Raw genomic sequence first — 17,634 nt, 5'->3', positions numbered from 1 at the left:
TGGCAGGCACAATGAAGCAATCATGACTTTTTCAACTTAAATCTAATCTTATGATGTAAACTGCACATTTTTTGCAATGAAGAGTAAACAAAGGGAAATAAACCCAAAATCAATAAGATCAACAATTTGTAACAGCAAGAACCACACTGAAACAAGAACAAAAAACGAAATGTCATTAAAACTTTTGTATTCAATTCAAACTGGGCCGTATGTAACGAATTTAAATAGTAACAAACAAAAAGTGTCACACATCTTTCATTCCTCTATTTCCCCCCACCATTGAAACACCTGCTCCACGAGAAAACTTCAACTCATGGGTCACGACTAAGTTAAACTGCTGAAATTATATTTCTATTAAAACGATTGATTTTCCTGAGTCAAAGGTAGCATGATACAGAGTAGTAGATCATTGCACAAATTCCCTACAAAATCTACTTTTTTCACACTTTTCACTTACATTGGTTTCCCTTCACTTCTATCACCATTATTCAACCTGATATGCAAACACTTGGATTAATACGCGATTTCTTGATTATTTGAATGATAACTGTGAGCTTAAATTACTTGCCTAAAAGCGTTAACGTCTAGTGCGTGGCTTGCACCGAAACTCAGCTAAGAGTGCAATGTGATCAGATGACCACTCTGGAGAAGGAAGTGCTGTATCTTTCCTCAAATTATCTTCATCCAAAAGCTCCAACAATGACTCCACCGTCAAACTATCAGCTGAAATAAGCAGTTACAGTATAATAAATTCAAAGATGTAGTGTTTGGATGATGATCACATGTTTTAAGTTTTCAATTAATCCCAGTTTCCGACTAATTTAGAAATTAATCATAAAATGATCAAAGAGTAAAATACCATTTTCGTCCCTGAGGTTTGGCCAGTTTTGAGACTTTCGTCTAAAGGTTTGTTTTTTCAAAACCTGGATCCAAAAGGTTTGAAATCTTGCCATTTGCATCCGGGTCGTTAACTCCATCCATTTTTCTTCGTTAAGTCAGGAGTATTTTCGTACATAAAGTGAAAAAGACCGAATTTCCCTTTTAAGTAAATACTTAAACATTATGCTAAATGCTTGTACATAAAGTGAAAAAGACCGAATTGGCCTTTATGTTGACAAAAAAGATGGAAATATCCCTGACTTGACAAATAAAAATGGATTGAATTAACGAGCCGGATGAAAATGGCAAAATTTCAAACCTTTTGGATCCAGATGCGGAAAACAAACATTTGGACAAAAGTCGCAAAACTGAGGAAACCTCAGGGAGGACGAAAATGGCATTTGCTCATGATCAAAAAAAATCTACAAAAAATACTTTTAAGAGAGGATGACATAGCAAGCCATACAAGCAAAAATAAAGAATAAACATATACCAGAGTAGAATATGTAATCAAGGGTGCCGATAAAGTCTCTTGTGCAATTTGTAAACAAGGGTTCGTTTGTATTAGGGTCCACTCTCTTTTTCTGTTGCTCATAACCAATTCTAGCAAACGACGAGTATGCGCTAACCTGAAAAATATGAAATCATAGTTAAACAAAGTGCAATAATTCCTAAAAACGCTCAACTAACAGTTAAAGGTGCGTAGATTACCAAGGGGAGAGTGTGAGTAAGTTTGGTGGCAGGTCGTAGAATTCCAAGAGGGTCTACAGCTAAATCTGGATGCATTGGATCAACTTTTCCGATTGCAAGAAGGGCATGTGGAGCACTGTAAATGTTTAACGTTGTATGTTTTATTGAAAGTAATAAAGTATTAACGTTTTATTTTACTAAACTATACACCCTTTACTCACCTTCCGGGAACTGAATTGAAGTCACCACACACTAACATTGGAATATCTGCACTGGCGGCTATCTTTTCGAGTCCTTTTAACAGTGTGTGAACCTTCACCATTTGCCAACCAAACACGTTTTGTAAATAATAATATAGTAGTAGTATTGATAACGATAACAAGAAAGATAACAATGATGAACAAATATATATATTTCAAAGGTCAAACCTGCCACAGTTTCACATCCTTTAGGTCATGCTGCACGTTCACATGAGTATTTGCCTACACTCCAAAAGAGAAAAGAGTGAAGTCGGTGAATTTTCATACATGTTTTTTGTATTATACATTTAGAACTTTTATATGAATGTGACAATCCGGTCAGACACATTAATTAAGAGTTTAAATATTCTAATGTATGTGTTGTAGTATCTTACCACACAAACAAGTTGTCGCTTCCCAAGATTATCCACACCTTGGTTACTGAACTTTGCTTCTAGAACGACAATTAATGCAACATTATCCTAAAGACCACAAAGTTATCATCATAAATGACACATTTAACCCATAACAAATCTATTGAAACGAATGATCAGTTAAAGATTTAAAGCTACCTTGACCAGTCGATTTAAAGCGGTTTTCTTCTGTGCATTAGGAACCAAAGCGTCGGTTAAAGATTGTGCGGCTTTATTGAACTCAACCTCGTATTTTTTCACGTGTGAGAATCTATCTCTGCGAAAAAATGTAGCACATCCGTCAATAGTCTGATTACTGCCATTGTAAACCTCAGTAGTTCGCCTCTTAAAAAGCGCCTGATATCCGTGTTTGTCGAGCTCGGGTGCAAAAAATTCTTCAAAATGGTCACTTTGAACCTGAAACAAAAATAAGTCAAAGTCAAACTTAGCACAGCCTTACAAGGAATTAAAGTCAATGTGTCAAACTCACCTCTTGAAGACAAACAATGTCTGCAAGGTAGCCAACGATTTCTCTTAACAAATTCTGCCTGCGGTAAGGCCAAGAGAGGGCCCACGAAGGACAATAACCATACAAATCACTAGTAGCATACGAATCACATAAAACATTATACGAAAGCACAGTAAAAGTTCCCGAAGATGAATCCAAATGGCCTGCCACGTCAGCATTGGTGACGGAAATCAACCGCCTTGGACTCGGTGATGGAGCAGGAATCACACGAGATGTTAGTATAGTGTTTGGTTGTCCGACAGGCGTTTTTGTCTCTGAGTCTACCACAACACACTCGAATTTAAGAACATGGCCGATATCATCTGCTGTTGGTGTGTATGTTTTCGAACGCCCGACTTCAAACCAAGTTTCACCACCGTTTCTTTGTGTAACTGCAGCGGGATATAATGGCGTTGTACCGTTGACAACAGGTTGTACACTTGTATTACTGTTGTTATTATTGTTTATCCCGGATGTTGTATTATTGAATCGCCCATAAATATCCTCCTCTTCGTTTCCGTTCTCGTTAACGGCACTGGCAGCACGCTCGTGTAATACACGATGGTGTTGCCATGCATCAGAAAAACATTTTGGAGTGCAATGGTAGCTTTTAGCAACGGGTATCTTGGCTTTAACACAGCCTAAACACTGCAAAGTGGCTTGTTCGGATGGATGTACACTACAGATAGCAACTTTTTTATCACTCTGTATGCGATACCTGCAACAAAAGTAGAATAACAATATGATTATGAAGACAACATCTGGGTTCAATAATTAAGGCCGTGCAACTTCACTGATCACAGAAAATATATGAAAACACAGAAAAAAAGAGATACAAAAAAGTAGAAAACTTTTAACAATATGATTATGAACACAGCATCTGAGTTCAATAATTAAGGCCTTCTAGCATCGCTAATCACACAAAATTAAATGAAAAACACATAAATAAAGAAGATACAAGTAGAAAACTTTAACAATATGATTATATGAACACAACATCTGAGCTAAATAATAGACCGTGCAACTTCACTGATCACATAAAATAAATGAAAAACACAAAAATAAACAAGATACAAAAAAAAATTGAAAACTTTAACAATATGATTATGAACACAGCATCTGAGTTCAATAATGAAGGCCCTGCAACTTCACTGATAACACAAAATGGATGAAAAACACAGAAATAAATAAGATACATTAAAAAGGTAAAAAAACTTCAACAATATGATTATAAACACAACATCTGAGCTAAATAAATGACTGTACAACTTCACTGATCACAAAAAATAAATGAAACCAGAGAAATAAAAAAGATACCAAAAAAATCATATTCCTATAAGTTTTAACAAAATTCCAAACCTCCGTTATGTACTTATGTCTGTCCTTATTATTACAGTTAACCCCCCCCCCCCCCCACCACACGCACACACACATGCAAGCAGGAACACAAACTCGACGATCACACTCATTTAGCACCACCTACCACTCTACCAGGCCTCAAGTAATCTTTATAAGGAACAAAAGTCTAACTGACGATATTCAGCAAAACAAGAGCAGGTTCACTTGTCATCAAGCAAACTTTCAAAGATATTACAATTTGCACAAACTAATACTTAATCCCAAAACACAATCATACAAATCAAATTCAAATAAATAAACTGTCACAGCATATTAACGTGAAAGATATACCGCATTCAAACAGCAAGCCGTTCATTAATTGTGAATTATTCGGCAAAATGATAACAGATTCACTAGTTTACACAAACTAATACTCATTGTTAAAGCACAATCATACTAATCAAATACAATTAGCAAAATTTATCACAACACATTAATATTAATAAAAAGTAATACTGCAACTAAAGAGTGAAGCATTCAGTAAACAATATGCACTCATTACTAATCAAAGAAACAGTTAAAAACAGCTGCAAGAATAACTAATAACTAACAACTCACCACTTATATCTCAAAAAACAACCCTCAACTGGCGCAGATTCAGGAACATCTTCAGTAGAAACAGTCTTATCAGGATGACGTATAAGCACGTACGGCGAAAGCTCACAGCCCACAATCGGAATATCGGACGGAAGGTGCACTCTCAGCACACTCAGCATACTTGTAATTAAAACAACAACAAACAAACCCTAATTCGAACAGACCCTAACCCTAATTTAATAAACAACAAAGAAGATGACAGTAAAAGTATATTAAGGAATTGGAATACGTGGCGGACACCTGGCGAATCCGCCATTACATAGCGTGTACAGGCGCCAGAATTGCGCAATTGTTTGATATGAGATTTTGAAATTGGAAACCCTAATTTGGGGGAATTGAGATTCTGAGATTGATTGAGAAGGTTCTGGAAGAAGATCGTGAAGGTGAAGAGTTGATGTTGTGATTGGAAAGGGGGATTATTGATTGATTGATTGATTGGATTTTGAAGAAGGAGAATTAGGGTTTGTGATTTGATTTGATTGGGCGTGTTGTATTGTGTTGTATGTATTGGGGATTTGGGGTTTTACAACACACAGATAAGAAGACGACCTAATTTTTAATTTCTTATTATTATTTGTTTTTCTATTCTATTTCGTCAGATTTTGTATTTTGCAAAGGAAAATGAAATTAAACTGTGATATATTAATCACCTTTTTGTTTTCTATAATATATGTTTTTGTTTTCTATAATATGCTTTTCCTATTTTGAAATGATGACGAGTGATAAGATTTAGGGTGTGTTAAACGGATCGGGTTCATTGGTTGGCGGGTTTAACCCGATCTCAACCCAAAAATTTTAGACGAACCCGAAGATTTTGTCATACATATGAACCCGAACACGACCCAAATATTAGTAGGTTAACCCGAACACGACCCGTTCAACCCAAATTTAAAAAAATCGCAAATTAATATATCTAAATTAAAATTTTACTAAAAAAATTGTATACAATACAATTGTATTTTAATTATAAAACTTTATGTCAATCTCTTTTTTCAAGTTATAATTATGCATAAAATATACATGTAAATTAATTTGTGACATAACATATATTGTAAAAAAAGATATATAATATAAATGGGTTAAATGGGTCAACCCGTCAACCTGACTGGGTTGACCCAAACCTGACCCAAACATGTTTAGACTAAACCTAAACCCGCAAATTTCGTGTCGTGTTTTCAGGTCATGTCAGAAATCCATATACTTAATAAAATTTAATAGCAATTGTTGTATGTGATTATTTAAGAGCAATTGTTGTATGTGATTATGTATATCAATTATTGTGAAACATTATTTCATTAGCATACAAGATTGCTTACTACATGGATAAAATAAAATATAAGATTAGCAAGAGGCAAGATTAGTTACGAAATTGTTAGCCTAAATATACCACTCTTTCTTATTTGTCTAGTCACACCTCTAGAAAATCAATTTAAAACTTGTCCTTCATTTGAAAATCATTATTTGTAAAATGTTTTTTAAGGTTTAAAAACACTATGTAAAAGAAAAAATGTAGAAACGTTTTTCAAAAAATAAAAAAGGGAAAAGAATTCTTTTAAAAAACCCCTTCTCTATAAACTCAAAAATAGCGTTAAAAACAGTTTCTATAAGTAATATTTGTTTCTTTATAAAATGTCTTTAAAAAATAATCATGTTTTTCAAACGATAAAAAGTTTGGTGTATTTATTTTGTCATCCCTCAGGCCTGTAAATAAATTGAACTTTCAGTTAACGATTCGGTGGAAAGTTGTTGCATTTATGAGTGTTCGTTTATTCATTTATGTTCGTTAATATTCAAATATGTTTGTTCGTGAATTGTTCGCTTAGAATGTTAACGAGCTTATATAAACGAACACGAATACATTCATTTTTCTAAATGAACACGTTTATTTTTTATAGAAATACTGGATTTTAATAATCAAAATTATTCGTCATTGGACGGCAACGGTCCCAACTTAAAAAATTCTCACTCATGGTCTCACATTTTAACGTATTGTAAACCATTGGGCATTTTTTAACTGAGATCTAACCCAGTTAACTTTTTGGTGACGTGGTTGTTATTTGATGATGTGGCAATAATGTGGCACTCTCATCACCATCTCACCTCCACCTTAACTCCACCACCACCCACCTCCACATCCACCGCCGCCACCCACCTCCACCTTGACTCCTCCACCACCACCAGTAGCCACCGCCACCCACCTCCACCTCTACTCTTCCACCAACAATACACACAAAGTTATACGAATCTCACTCTTTTTCTGTGTGTTCATCTACACATACACATACACACACAGAGTTAGGGCACAATCAAGTAAGTTCGTATTAGCAACTTTTTCAACGAATTCGATTCCGGTGTACCTCCGACGACTTCACCGGAACGTTTGTTGAAAGTTCAGCCATTGCTTTCGATTCCGGTGTATAACTTTGTGTATTGGTGGTGGAGGTGCCTAGTGGTGGTGGTGGAGGAGTTGAGGTGGAGGTGGGTGGCGGTTGTGGAGGTGGGTGGTAGCGGATGATGGTGATTGTGGTGGTGGAATTGAGGTGGCGACGGTGGTGGAGGTAGGGTGGTGGCAGCTTGTGGTGGTGGAGTTAAGGTAGAGGTGGAGATGAGATGGTGATAAGAGTACTACATAATTGCCACCTCATCAAATAACAACCATGTCAGCGTTCATGTCACCAAAAAGCTTAGACCTCAGTTAGAAAATGCTCAATAGTTTACAATAAGTTAAAAAGTGGGATTATCAGTGGGAATTTTTGAAGTTGAGACCGATGCCGACCAATGGCGAATAGTTAAGATTATTAAAATCCATTATTCCTTTTTTAAAACATTTTTAATTTTCTTAAACCACGTTTTTTTTTTCTTATTTTCAACACGTTAATAAACAAGAAGATTTGAATTGCTTGGTGTAAAACTTAAGAGGAAGAGAGACAATTCAATAAAAAAAGGGAAAGTGAGGCATGGTTAGCACCACCCTTACAAAACTTAACAGACTCAAAGAAGTGGCGGTGAAACTAGGTTGGTACGTATATGATGAAATATCGATACAATACCAACAAAAAATTAAATACATAATAGAAAATCAAGATTAAGATTAACAAGCTCAAATGCGACATGTATGATTAGTGGAAATAAATGAAATATATTAAGAACACGTAATGATCACTAAATGTTTGGTTATAAAATGAACAAAGTTTTAAAAAATGTAATGCTATAATATAAAATTAATAAAACTCTCCGAAGATTTTAAAACAATTTAAAGTTTGAAAAGCTCATAAATATAAGATTTGTTGTAGGTGTTGAAGTACTAAATGAAATTGTTACAAGCACTTTCTTATACAAGTCTTTCATCATGTTTTCAAGCCTTAAACTTGTAAATAACACACTTTCATTAAACACTAAACTATTTAAAATACTGGCTCAATGTCTCATTCATTAGCCATGCCATAAATATTCAAAATACTTTTAACTAAGTGGTTCCTTTTTATGTTTCGAATTTGTTAACATGTAAAAGTGAATTTGCTTTCAAATGGGGGCTCAAGCAAGTGACCCGCTCTCCCCATAGCTTTTTATTATTGTGATGGAAGTTGTTATCCTTTTCATGAAAAAGACAGCTAATATTGGGCTTTATCATGGGGTAAAGTTGCCGAACGATGGCCCTTTGATTACGCATCTTTGCTATGCGGATGACGTTATTTTTTGTCGGTGAATGGTCGGCCCATAATATTGTTAGCCTGAATCGCTTTCTTAGATGTCTTTATCTTGTCACGGGCCTAAAAGTCAACTATAATAAATGTAGCCTGTTTGGTGTTAGTGTCAGCTATGATGAGGTGAGTGATATGGCTAAAATTTTAAAGTGCTCGGTTGGAAAACTCCCTTTCAACTACCTCGGAATCCCGTTAGGAGCCAACATGAAACTTAGTAAGAATTGGAGAAATGTGATAGAGAAAGTGCAGCGTAAATTATCGACTTGGAAGGCTAACACGCTATCTTTTGCTGGACGGGTGACTTTGGCTAAAGCTGTCTTGGGTAGCATGCCGTCTTATTACCTTTCTATTTTTCGGCTCCTAAAAATGTAATAAAGAAGATTGAAGGCATAAGAAGGGATTTTGTATGGGATAAAAAAGGAAACGTCAACAAGATGAGATGGGTTAAATGGGATGTGATGACAAAACTGTTGATCAGTTCTGTTTAGATATAATGGAAAACATGAATAACATACCTGTTACAGCAGACAGGCCAGCAGAGAATCCAGTCAGAGAGGCAGCCATCGAGTTCGACATGATTGTCAGGATGATCTGGTTCCTCCTTAGGGTGTAAAGTTATGATGGTGATGAAACCGAAACAAGGGTTGATTTCGGTTAGGAGAGAGAGCCGAGAATGATGTTATGAGGGTTGTGAAATTGTCTAATCGTCTAACCCTTAAACTCTCTAATAATCTCCTTATATATACACCCAAGAGGAAACCTAATTAGTTAATAAGGGTAATATGGTCCATCAACAATTACCAACTAATTATTAATAGGTTATTAATATATTTTGATCTATATAATATAAATGATTATAATGGCTACAAGATTAAATATTATAACAATAATATATTTAATCTCACATTCTCCCACTTAGCCAAGTAATCATTTATTATGAGTATTAGATGAGTCTGGCCAGGAGCATTTTAGCTTTAAACCAAGAACTATAGCAAAGAAATACAGCCATTGAATCATCATTCGACTCAGGACCCCCATTAGTCATACTATAGCCTCAATTTAAAACCTAATAGTTATGATCAAAATACGCATAAGCCCTTTAGCGTCTGACTTGTATTTATATTTGTTTATATATCATTACACCGGCAGAACATATGTTAGAGACATACAAAATCAAACTGAGGAAAATTCATTAATTAAAAACATAAGCTAGTATAATATGCCATTAAATAAGGTCTTTAGTAAGTCCCATATTCGATACATGTTCTTCGAAAACTTTAGGTGGGAGACCTTTAGTCATTAGATCCGCAAGCATATCTTTAGTACTAATATACTCAATACAAAGATTATTTTCCTCAACTCGTTCACGTACGAACAAATATTTTGTATCGAGATATAAACCAGCTCCAATCGAACTGTTACTGTTCGAGAAACTAACGGCAGCTGAGTTATCACAGTAAAGCTTCAATGGTCTAGAAATTGAATTAACGATTTTGAGTCCAGTGATCAGATTTCTAAACAACATTCCGTGACAGTTTGCGTTGTAAACAAAATGTATACTGCCATCATTGTGGAAGTTGTAGTTAACTGTTGTTTATGACTCTTCCATGAGATATGTCCGCCTGCTAACATAAAGATGTAGCCCGAAGTGGATTTCTTGTCATCTTTGCATTTGGCAAAGTCAAATCAGAATAACCTACCACTTCTAAGTGATCACTTCTTCTATAAGCCAGTTTATAGTCTTTCGTCCCTTGCAGATATCTAAGGACCTTCTTTGCTACTTTCTAGTGATCTAGACCAGGATTAGTCTGATAACGGCCTAGCATTCCAGCAATATAAGCGATATCTGGGCGAGTACAGACTTGAGCATACATCAGGCTCCCGACTACTGACGCGTAAGGTATCTGGCTCATTTGCTCCTTTTCAACCTCTGTTGTCGGACACTGGAATGAACCGAAAACATCTCCCTTAACTACTGGAGCGGCGGAGGGTTTGCACTGTTGCATGTTGTAACGTGTAAGGACACGATCTATGTAAGTCTTTTAAGACAATCCTAAGATCCCTTTATGTCTATCTCGGTGAATTTCGATGCCAATGACGTAAGAAGCATCTCCGAGATCCTTCATGTCGAAGTTATGCGAGAGTAACCGCTTCGACTCATGCAACATGTCTAAACTATTACTTGCCAACAGAATATCATCTACGTAAAGGACAAGTATAGTAAAATTACTCCCACTCATCTTGAGGTATGTGCATTGATCCACTTGATTCTTCATAAAACCTTGCCTCTTCATGACTTCATCAAACTTGAGGTACCATTGACGTGATGCTTCTTTTAACCCGTAAATGGATTTCTTCAACTTACAGACTAGATGCTCCTGACCTTCAGGTTTAAAGCCTTCAGGTTATTTCATGTAAACATCTTCGTCTAAGTCTCTGTTAAGGAAAACAGTTTTGACGTCCATCTGATGCAGCTCTAAATCAAAATGAGCTACTAGGGCCATAACGATTGATGTGTGTAAAATGCAACATATAAATCACATCAATTAAGGCATAAAACTAACCCTTTTTAAGTACTAATGTTGGAAAAAGAGTGTTTTTGTCTTTCTTTTGTATTTTCAGGATGAAATGAGCTCAAAATCACAAAAGAAGCAAAAAGACAACTAATTCTAGCATAAATACAAGAAAAGGAATAAAAGTAGACTGCCCGGACCCTCAACGACAACCCCCAAGGCAAAGAAGAGAAAACAGAAGACTGAACACGCCCCGTGTCCAGCGAACATGGGGCCGTGCCCAAGAAGCAGCAGAAAAGACAAACTAGTAGAAGCTTCCATTGCCCACCACGGGGCCGTGTCCAGCGGGCACGGGGGCGTGGTGAAAGTACAGCAGGCGCATTAATTGTAATTGCGAATTACAATTAATGAAGAGAGAGAATGTCAGACGGGCACGGGGGTGTGTCCAGCGGACACGGGGCCGTGCCCAGCCTTCTGTTCAGCCTATAAATAGGGGTGCTTGGTTTCATTCCATCTCATCCCTTGGCACACCACCTCTCTCACACTTCATCCACCACCCACCACCACCATAATACCATCATCCACCACCATCATCCATTGTCCATCATAGAGTGTGTGAGTCGTCTCGGGATCCAAGATTGATCGTAAGAGTTCTTGACAATCAAGGCCATGTTTGCCTAAGTCTCTTACATCACTTGGTGAAGACAAGTGTTTAGTATAATACTTTTTATTTTTAATCTTTTGCACTTTTTATTTGGTTTTGTATTAGTGACTTTAAAAACTAGTTACTTATGTTGAAGGTGATCTTTCCTTATCGTTTGTCCGTGGTGTCTTGGCGTTATTTTACTGTCTATATAAAATAAAAGATTTTCACCATTCATATCTCCACGGTCTATATGGAGGTATGTTGGCTACCTGGTCGGGGGTTAAGGGAACGGTTTGGTAAGGGTCTTGCCCTTGTTCAGCGTTCAGAGGTCCTGCTTGGGACCTGGGTCAAATTTAGTAGGATCTCCTTCAATGCCCATAGGTATTGGATAGCGGGGATCCAAACTCTTTGACCCCCTCATAAGTTAACTACTATTAATACTATAACCCGGCTATTTAGGACTGTATCCCTGCTGACTCAGACTACTTAGCCGAGGGTAACGTCACCGCCGAAAGCGGGGCCTACCACAATTTGCATTAATAACTTAATTCATTATCTTTCAATAATCCGACCCTTTAGGATTGTATCCTTGCTGACTCAAACTACTGGGTTGAGGGTAACGTCGCCTTCAAAAGAGGGGCCTACTACAATAACTAAGATAATCTCTTAAACAAGTGCAAAAGTGCGGAAATAATCAAAGGTTATACTAACACACGTGTCGGATCCAAGTGATTCATCTTGTCTATCTGTTTTTATTTTATTTTATTTTTCAGCATTTAGTTAGTTTTTATTTTTCTTAGTTTAAAACATTTTTCTCACTTTTTGATTTGATTATACGTTGAGGATAAACCGGTATTAAAAGCTCTTGTGTCCTTGGACGACCTCGGTATCTTACCAACACTATACTACGTCCACGATGGGTGCACTTGCCCATATGTGTGTTTAGTGTTAGTAAATATCGTGTTTTATAAATTTAAAACTTGGCTAAAAGTGTAAAAAGGGGCTTAAATATACATCTAAATTATATACACACTAGCACGCATCAAGTTTTTGGCGCCGCTGCCGGGGACACAAGGATTTTAAGAAAGTTAGGAATTAACGGCCTAATCATATTTTCATTTTTTTCTTTAATTTTTAGGATTTTTCGTAGATTTTCAGCTTCTGCAGAGCTCAACACGGGGCCGTGCCTGCTGAACACGCCCCCGTGCTCAATCATTGGAACTGGCAATCCTGTTTTAAGTCAGACAGTAAGCTGAACACGGGGCCGTGTCCACTCAACACGCCCCCGTGCCCAAGATTCTCTTACTGAAAACAGAACCGTTAAATCCCGGCGGTTGGTAATTTCTGACACAAACATGAGTGATAGTAATTCTTTTTACTTTCGGCACTCTTATGGTATGTGGTGTCGATTATGTGGAGGCGAACATGAGGAATTAAAATGTTATTTTCTCAATTATAGGCCCCACTATATAGACCCACCGATTCCTTGTAACCTTAAGAGGGGCGAAAGTAAAAATAAGCACTATCTCTCCCTCGAATGCGCCCAACCAGATATTCTAGGAGAAATGCTCCTTGACGAGTTATTTCAACTAGAAGAGCTAATTCTCAATTGGTCAAAAGAACTTAGGAAGGATTTTATAGATCCATCCCAAGATGATGACCATGAGGAAATGTTGGAACCGCATTCCGACAACCTCGTTGCTCCCGAAAATACCTTCATACCTAGAAAAGACTTGGACGATAGTCGTCCCTTTGTCGATTGTGCCGTGAAGGACTCCCCATCGACTTCGTTCGATGCATACATAGACCTGAGCGATTCGGCATACACCTTCTTTAACGAGAGCCCGGAAAAGGGTTGGACTTGTCCACCTAGAATGAAAATAGGAATTACCCTCACCGATAACCTCTTGCGTTCTCGCCTTAGTATAGGACAATTAAGGTATCTTAGGCACTTTGGGGTTGTTCCAACAAATCAAGAACCACCCGATATAAATAAACTCCTTAGTAGCGACAAACTTCATAAACAGCTACCCGACACGGGGCCGTGCCCGGCCAACACGCCCCCGTGTCCACCAAAAGATTCCCTTCTGATCAGAACGTCAGAATACGGACAAACTGTGTCAGAATTTCATCTGCACACGGGGCCGTGTCCAGCGAACACGGGGCCGTGTCCAGAAGGCTGTCGTTTTCTATAAATGCAGCCAAAAATCCTGCACATTTGGACCAACTTGGGACAGAGATTTGAAAGAATCTTCTCTCAAACAATCCTAGGTAAGTCTAAAAGAAGGTTCCAACAACCCATCTTGTCCTTTCCTCTTCTAGACATTTCCTTCTTTTCATCTTTCTTCAAGAACTACCATGGAAGGTTTGAATTCTTCAACCTTTGTGGTAGGAAACAATGAGTTTTGATCATGGAATCTTGGTGAAAACATGTTGTGTAACATTGTTTAAAGTTATTTATTGCCAAAAAGTCTACATAAATTCAGAAAATAACTTAAAAACCAAAGATTCCTTGTTTCGAAATTCTGCAGAAAGATGAACACGGGGCCGTGCTCAATGAGCACGGGGCCGTGTCCAGAAACTGTTTCGTCATATAAACTACTTTTGGTTTATTTTTCGTAGAATGGCGAGTGAAAACAGCGAAACATCATCCGTTCATTCCTCAAACAGCCGAAGGGGAAGAAGGCCGTCCGTTGAAGCTACACTTGTGCACTATGTGATAGCATTGAGGGAAGCTCTCGACGAAATGACTTCAGTAGAGGAGGTCCTAATTGACCGTATTAACGATCTTACAATGGGACTTGAAAGTAGCTTCCAAGAAATTAACCTTTTGCACCAAAGGTTAAACATTCTTGTAGCACATCCTATGGAGCCAGTGCTTCCACAACAGGACTGGAACTTGGCACTCGGGGTTAACAACCCTACCGGGTGGGACGACTTTCCCGCAGAACCTCCCATGGAACACCCACAAGAAATTCCAGCGGAAGTCGAAACTCCTCAAACTAATGCAAACGAGCCCTCTTTTCTCCTTCCAAGGGAGGTAGAGGAGTGGCTCGCCGATATATGAGGAGGACTACACCCGGAAGGAGTTCTAAAAAGCCTTATCTAACCAAGATTAGTAGCTTCTTGGAAATTTTGCTAAATTAGAATAAAACATAGGGCTAGAACTCCATAGTTTAATATTTATGTACTTTCATCTTTATCTTTATGTAATATCTCTCTATGTTTGCAATGTTATGATGGTTTTTAAGATTGATGGTTGTTTAGCGAATAAAACACACTCATGGTGGTAATGGATGAATAGGGGAACGAGAAAAATGGACCCATGCATGAAGAACAGAGCAACCCGACACAAATCTCCATCACAGAAGGCTCAACACGGGCCGTGCCCAACCAACACGGCCCCGTGCTGAGCCACCTGCAGAAAAACACCCAGTTCAGGTAACTGGACACGGGCCGTGTTCAGCGGACACGCCCCCGTGTCCAGGCTTCTGTTTTAATTCTTTAATTTTTGTTACTGGCACCTGACCACGGGGCCGTGCCCGGTCACCACGGGGCCGTGTCCAGGATGCCAGTAACATAAATCTTTGCTTTTTAACATACTTTTACACATTCTAATCAACCAAAAAACCTTATTTTTGGACACATTGAGGACAATGTGTAATTTAAGTGTGGGGGGATGCTGAAACCTTGAATTTTGCAAATCCTAAATACAAGCCTTACACAAAACTCTATTGGAACCGCTAAACACCCCAAATTTTTTTCAAAAACTTTTTCATTTTTTTTCATTTACTTGTCTTAGTTTAAGTTGGGAATAACAAGTTCTAAAAAGGTTATATTTTTACAAATTTACAACCGATAGCGTCGTGATAACAAAGAACCAACATAAGAAAATTACGAAACGGCATAACAAGTCTAGTTAAAAATTCGATTATATATACTTGATCACATTAAAAACCCATTCCCACAAAAGTGAGTTTTAAGCCTTTATTGAGCATAAAAATATACATATTTAGACTAAATGCTCATTTTTCGTTTCTTGTGTGAATAGCCGCTTGGTTCTTACAACTCTAGAACTTGCCACGACGATACATTCCCGGTCCTTACCAACTTAAACCCAAGTAAGTAAGTGATGGAGGCATTAGGACTAACCATATTTTTCTTTCTAAACCATTATTTTTCATTTTCTTTACCACCTACCCAAAATCCCCCTAGATAGCCCCTTTGAGCCTAAACCTTTCATTTCATTACCCCAAAACCCTTTTTACCCACCAAAAAAACCCTTTTTATTTTTCACCCTTTATTTTAGTAACAAGCTCGGTTTTTCGTAAACTCTCCTTTTTATGTGATGAAAAAAAAAACAATGATGAAGTCAAAAACAAACAAAAGCTATATAAAAGCTTGTTTGGAGAAATACTTCAAAATAAAAAGTCACTAAAAACAAGGTATTTCACGGAAACCGACGCTTTTTACGATTTTCGCCCTTTTACTAACCACTAACCCTAACCACCCACCTTTAACCCAAGCCTAACCCTTCACCCAAAAGTCCTCTTGATATTTACAAAGGTAAAAAGTTAAAAAGGAGGAGGATTGATTGCTTGGCAAGCCTATGGAAGGCGTAGTTCCATGCCGCTCACGAGTGATTCACTAAAAAAAATCTACACCTTCGGCCGAGTGTTGAGTGATCTCCCGTGAGGTATGTGAACTTGTATATAAATGGAATTTTAATAAGGCATGATATGCCCAAATAAGTAAATTATCTTATGAAACGTTCAAAATAAATCATAACGAATAGGATTGTAAATAAATAAAAATAAAACTTACAAAGACCTTGGATTCCCGACACTCTAGGACAAGCTAAAAAACTTTCTCTTCTACCTATTCCATTTGGGAGTGTAAGCCACATTTAAAGAGTTTTGCTTGAGAAAAAAGCAAAAGTTCAAGTGTGGGGGTATTTGATGTGTGTAAAATGCAACATATAAATCACATCAATTAAGGCATAAAACTAACCCTTTTTAAGTACTAATGTTGGAAAAAGAGTGTTTTTGTCTTTCTTTTGTATTTTCAGGATGAAATGAGCTCAAAATCACAAAAGAAGCAAAAAGACAACTAATTCTAGCATAAATACAAGAAAAGGAATAAAAGTAGACTACCCGGACCCTCAACGGCAACCCCCAAGGCAAAGAAGAGAAAACAGAAGACTGAACACGCCCCGTGTCCAGCGAACACGGGGCGATGCCCAAGAAGCAGCAGAAAAGACAAACTAGTAGAAGCTTCCATTGCCCACCACGGGGCCGTGTCCAGCGGGCACGGGGGCGTGGTGAAAGTACAGCAGGCGCATTAATTGTAATTGCGAATTACAATTAATGAAGAGAGAGAATGTCAGACGGGCACGGGGGCGTGTCCAGCGGACACGGGGCCGTGCCCAGCCTTCTGTTCAGCCTATAAATAGGGGTGCTTGGTTTCATTCCATCTCATCCCTTGGCACACCACCTCTCTCACACTTCATCCACCACCCACCACCACCATAATACCATCATCCACCACCATCATCCATTGTCCATCATAGAGTGTGTGAGTCGTCTCGGGATCCAAGATTGATCGTAAGAGTTCTTGACAATCAAGGCCATGTTTGCCTAAGTCTCTTACATCACTTGGTGAAGACAAGTGTTTAGTATAATACTTTTTATTTTTAATCTTTTGCACTTTTTATTTGATTTTGTATTAATGACTTTAATAACTAGTTACTTATGTTGAAGGTGATCTTTCCTTATCGATTGTCCGTGGTATCTTGGCGTTATTTTACTGTCTATATAAAATAAAAGATTTTCACCATTCATATCTCCACGGTCTATATGGAGGTATGTTGGCTACCTGGTCGGAGGTTAAGGGAACGGTTTGGTAAGGGTCTTGCCCTTGTTCAGCGTTTAGAGGTCCTGCTTGGGACCTGGGTCAAATTTAGTAGGATCTCCTTCAATGCCCATAGGTATTGGATAGCGGGGATCCAAACTCTTTGACCCCCTCATAAGTTAACTACTATTAATACT

At 37.7% G+C, this 17,634-nt stretch overlaps 1 protein-coding gene across 7 annotated transcripts; it reads right to left on the bottom strand.

The window, feature by feature from the left end:
• Positions 1–89: 89 nt before the first annotated feature.
• Positions 90–5,291, bottom strand: LOC110865273 (carbon catabolite repressor protein 4 homolog 1). 7 transcript variants are annotated; one of them, XR_004860556.1, is made up of 11 exons: positions 4,686–5,291; positions 2,712–3,447; positions 2,381–2,638; positions 2,204–2,290; positions 1,998–2,051; positions 1,791–1,882; positions 1,591–1,705; positions 1,373–1,508; positions 569–723; positions 458–498; positions 90–146 (listed from the first exon to the last, which is right to left on the bottom strand). XR_004860556.1 is itself a non-coding variant. In XM_022114513.2 (11 exons), the coding sequence occupies exons 1-9, from the start codon at positions 4,841–4,843 to the stop codon at positions 578–580; spliced, it is 1,782 nt and encodes a 593-aa protein (XP_021970205.1). In that variant the 5' UTR covers positions 4,844–5,291; the 3' UTR covers positions 157–337; positions 458–493; positions 569–577. The 7 variants fall into 7 exon arrangements, 4 of the variants coding, with proteins under 4 accessions (XP_021970203.1, XP_021970205.1, XP_021970206.1 ...); XR_002550467.2 differs by lacking the exon at positions 90–146 and adding an exon at positions 148–337; XR_002550468.2 differs by lacking the exon at positions 90–146 and adding an exon at positions 148–334.
• Between the last annotated feature and the right edge of the window lie 12,343 nt (positions 5,292–17,634).

This window comes from Helianthus annuus, chromosome 6, assembly GCF_002127325.2.
Source record: "Helianthus annuus cultivar XRQ/B chromosome 6, HanXRQr2.0-SUNRISE, whole genome shotgun sequence".
In the NCBI taxonomy this organism is placed as follows: domain Eukaryota; kingdom Viridiplantae; phylum Streptophyta; class Magnoliopsida; order Asterales; family Asteraceae; genus Helianthus; species Helianthus annuus.
Note: the sequence above shows the minus strand (reverse complement) of the source record. Positions and strands in the feature narration are given on the sequence as shown.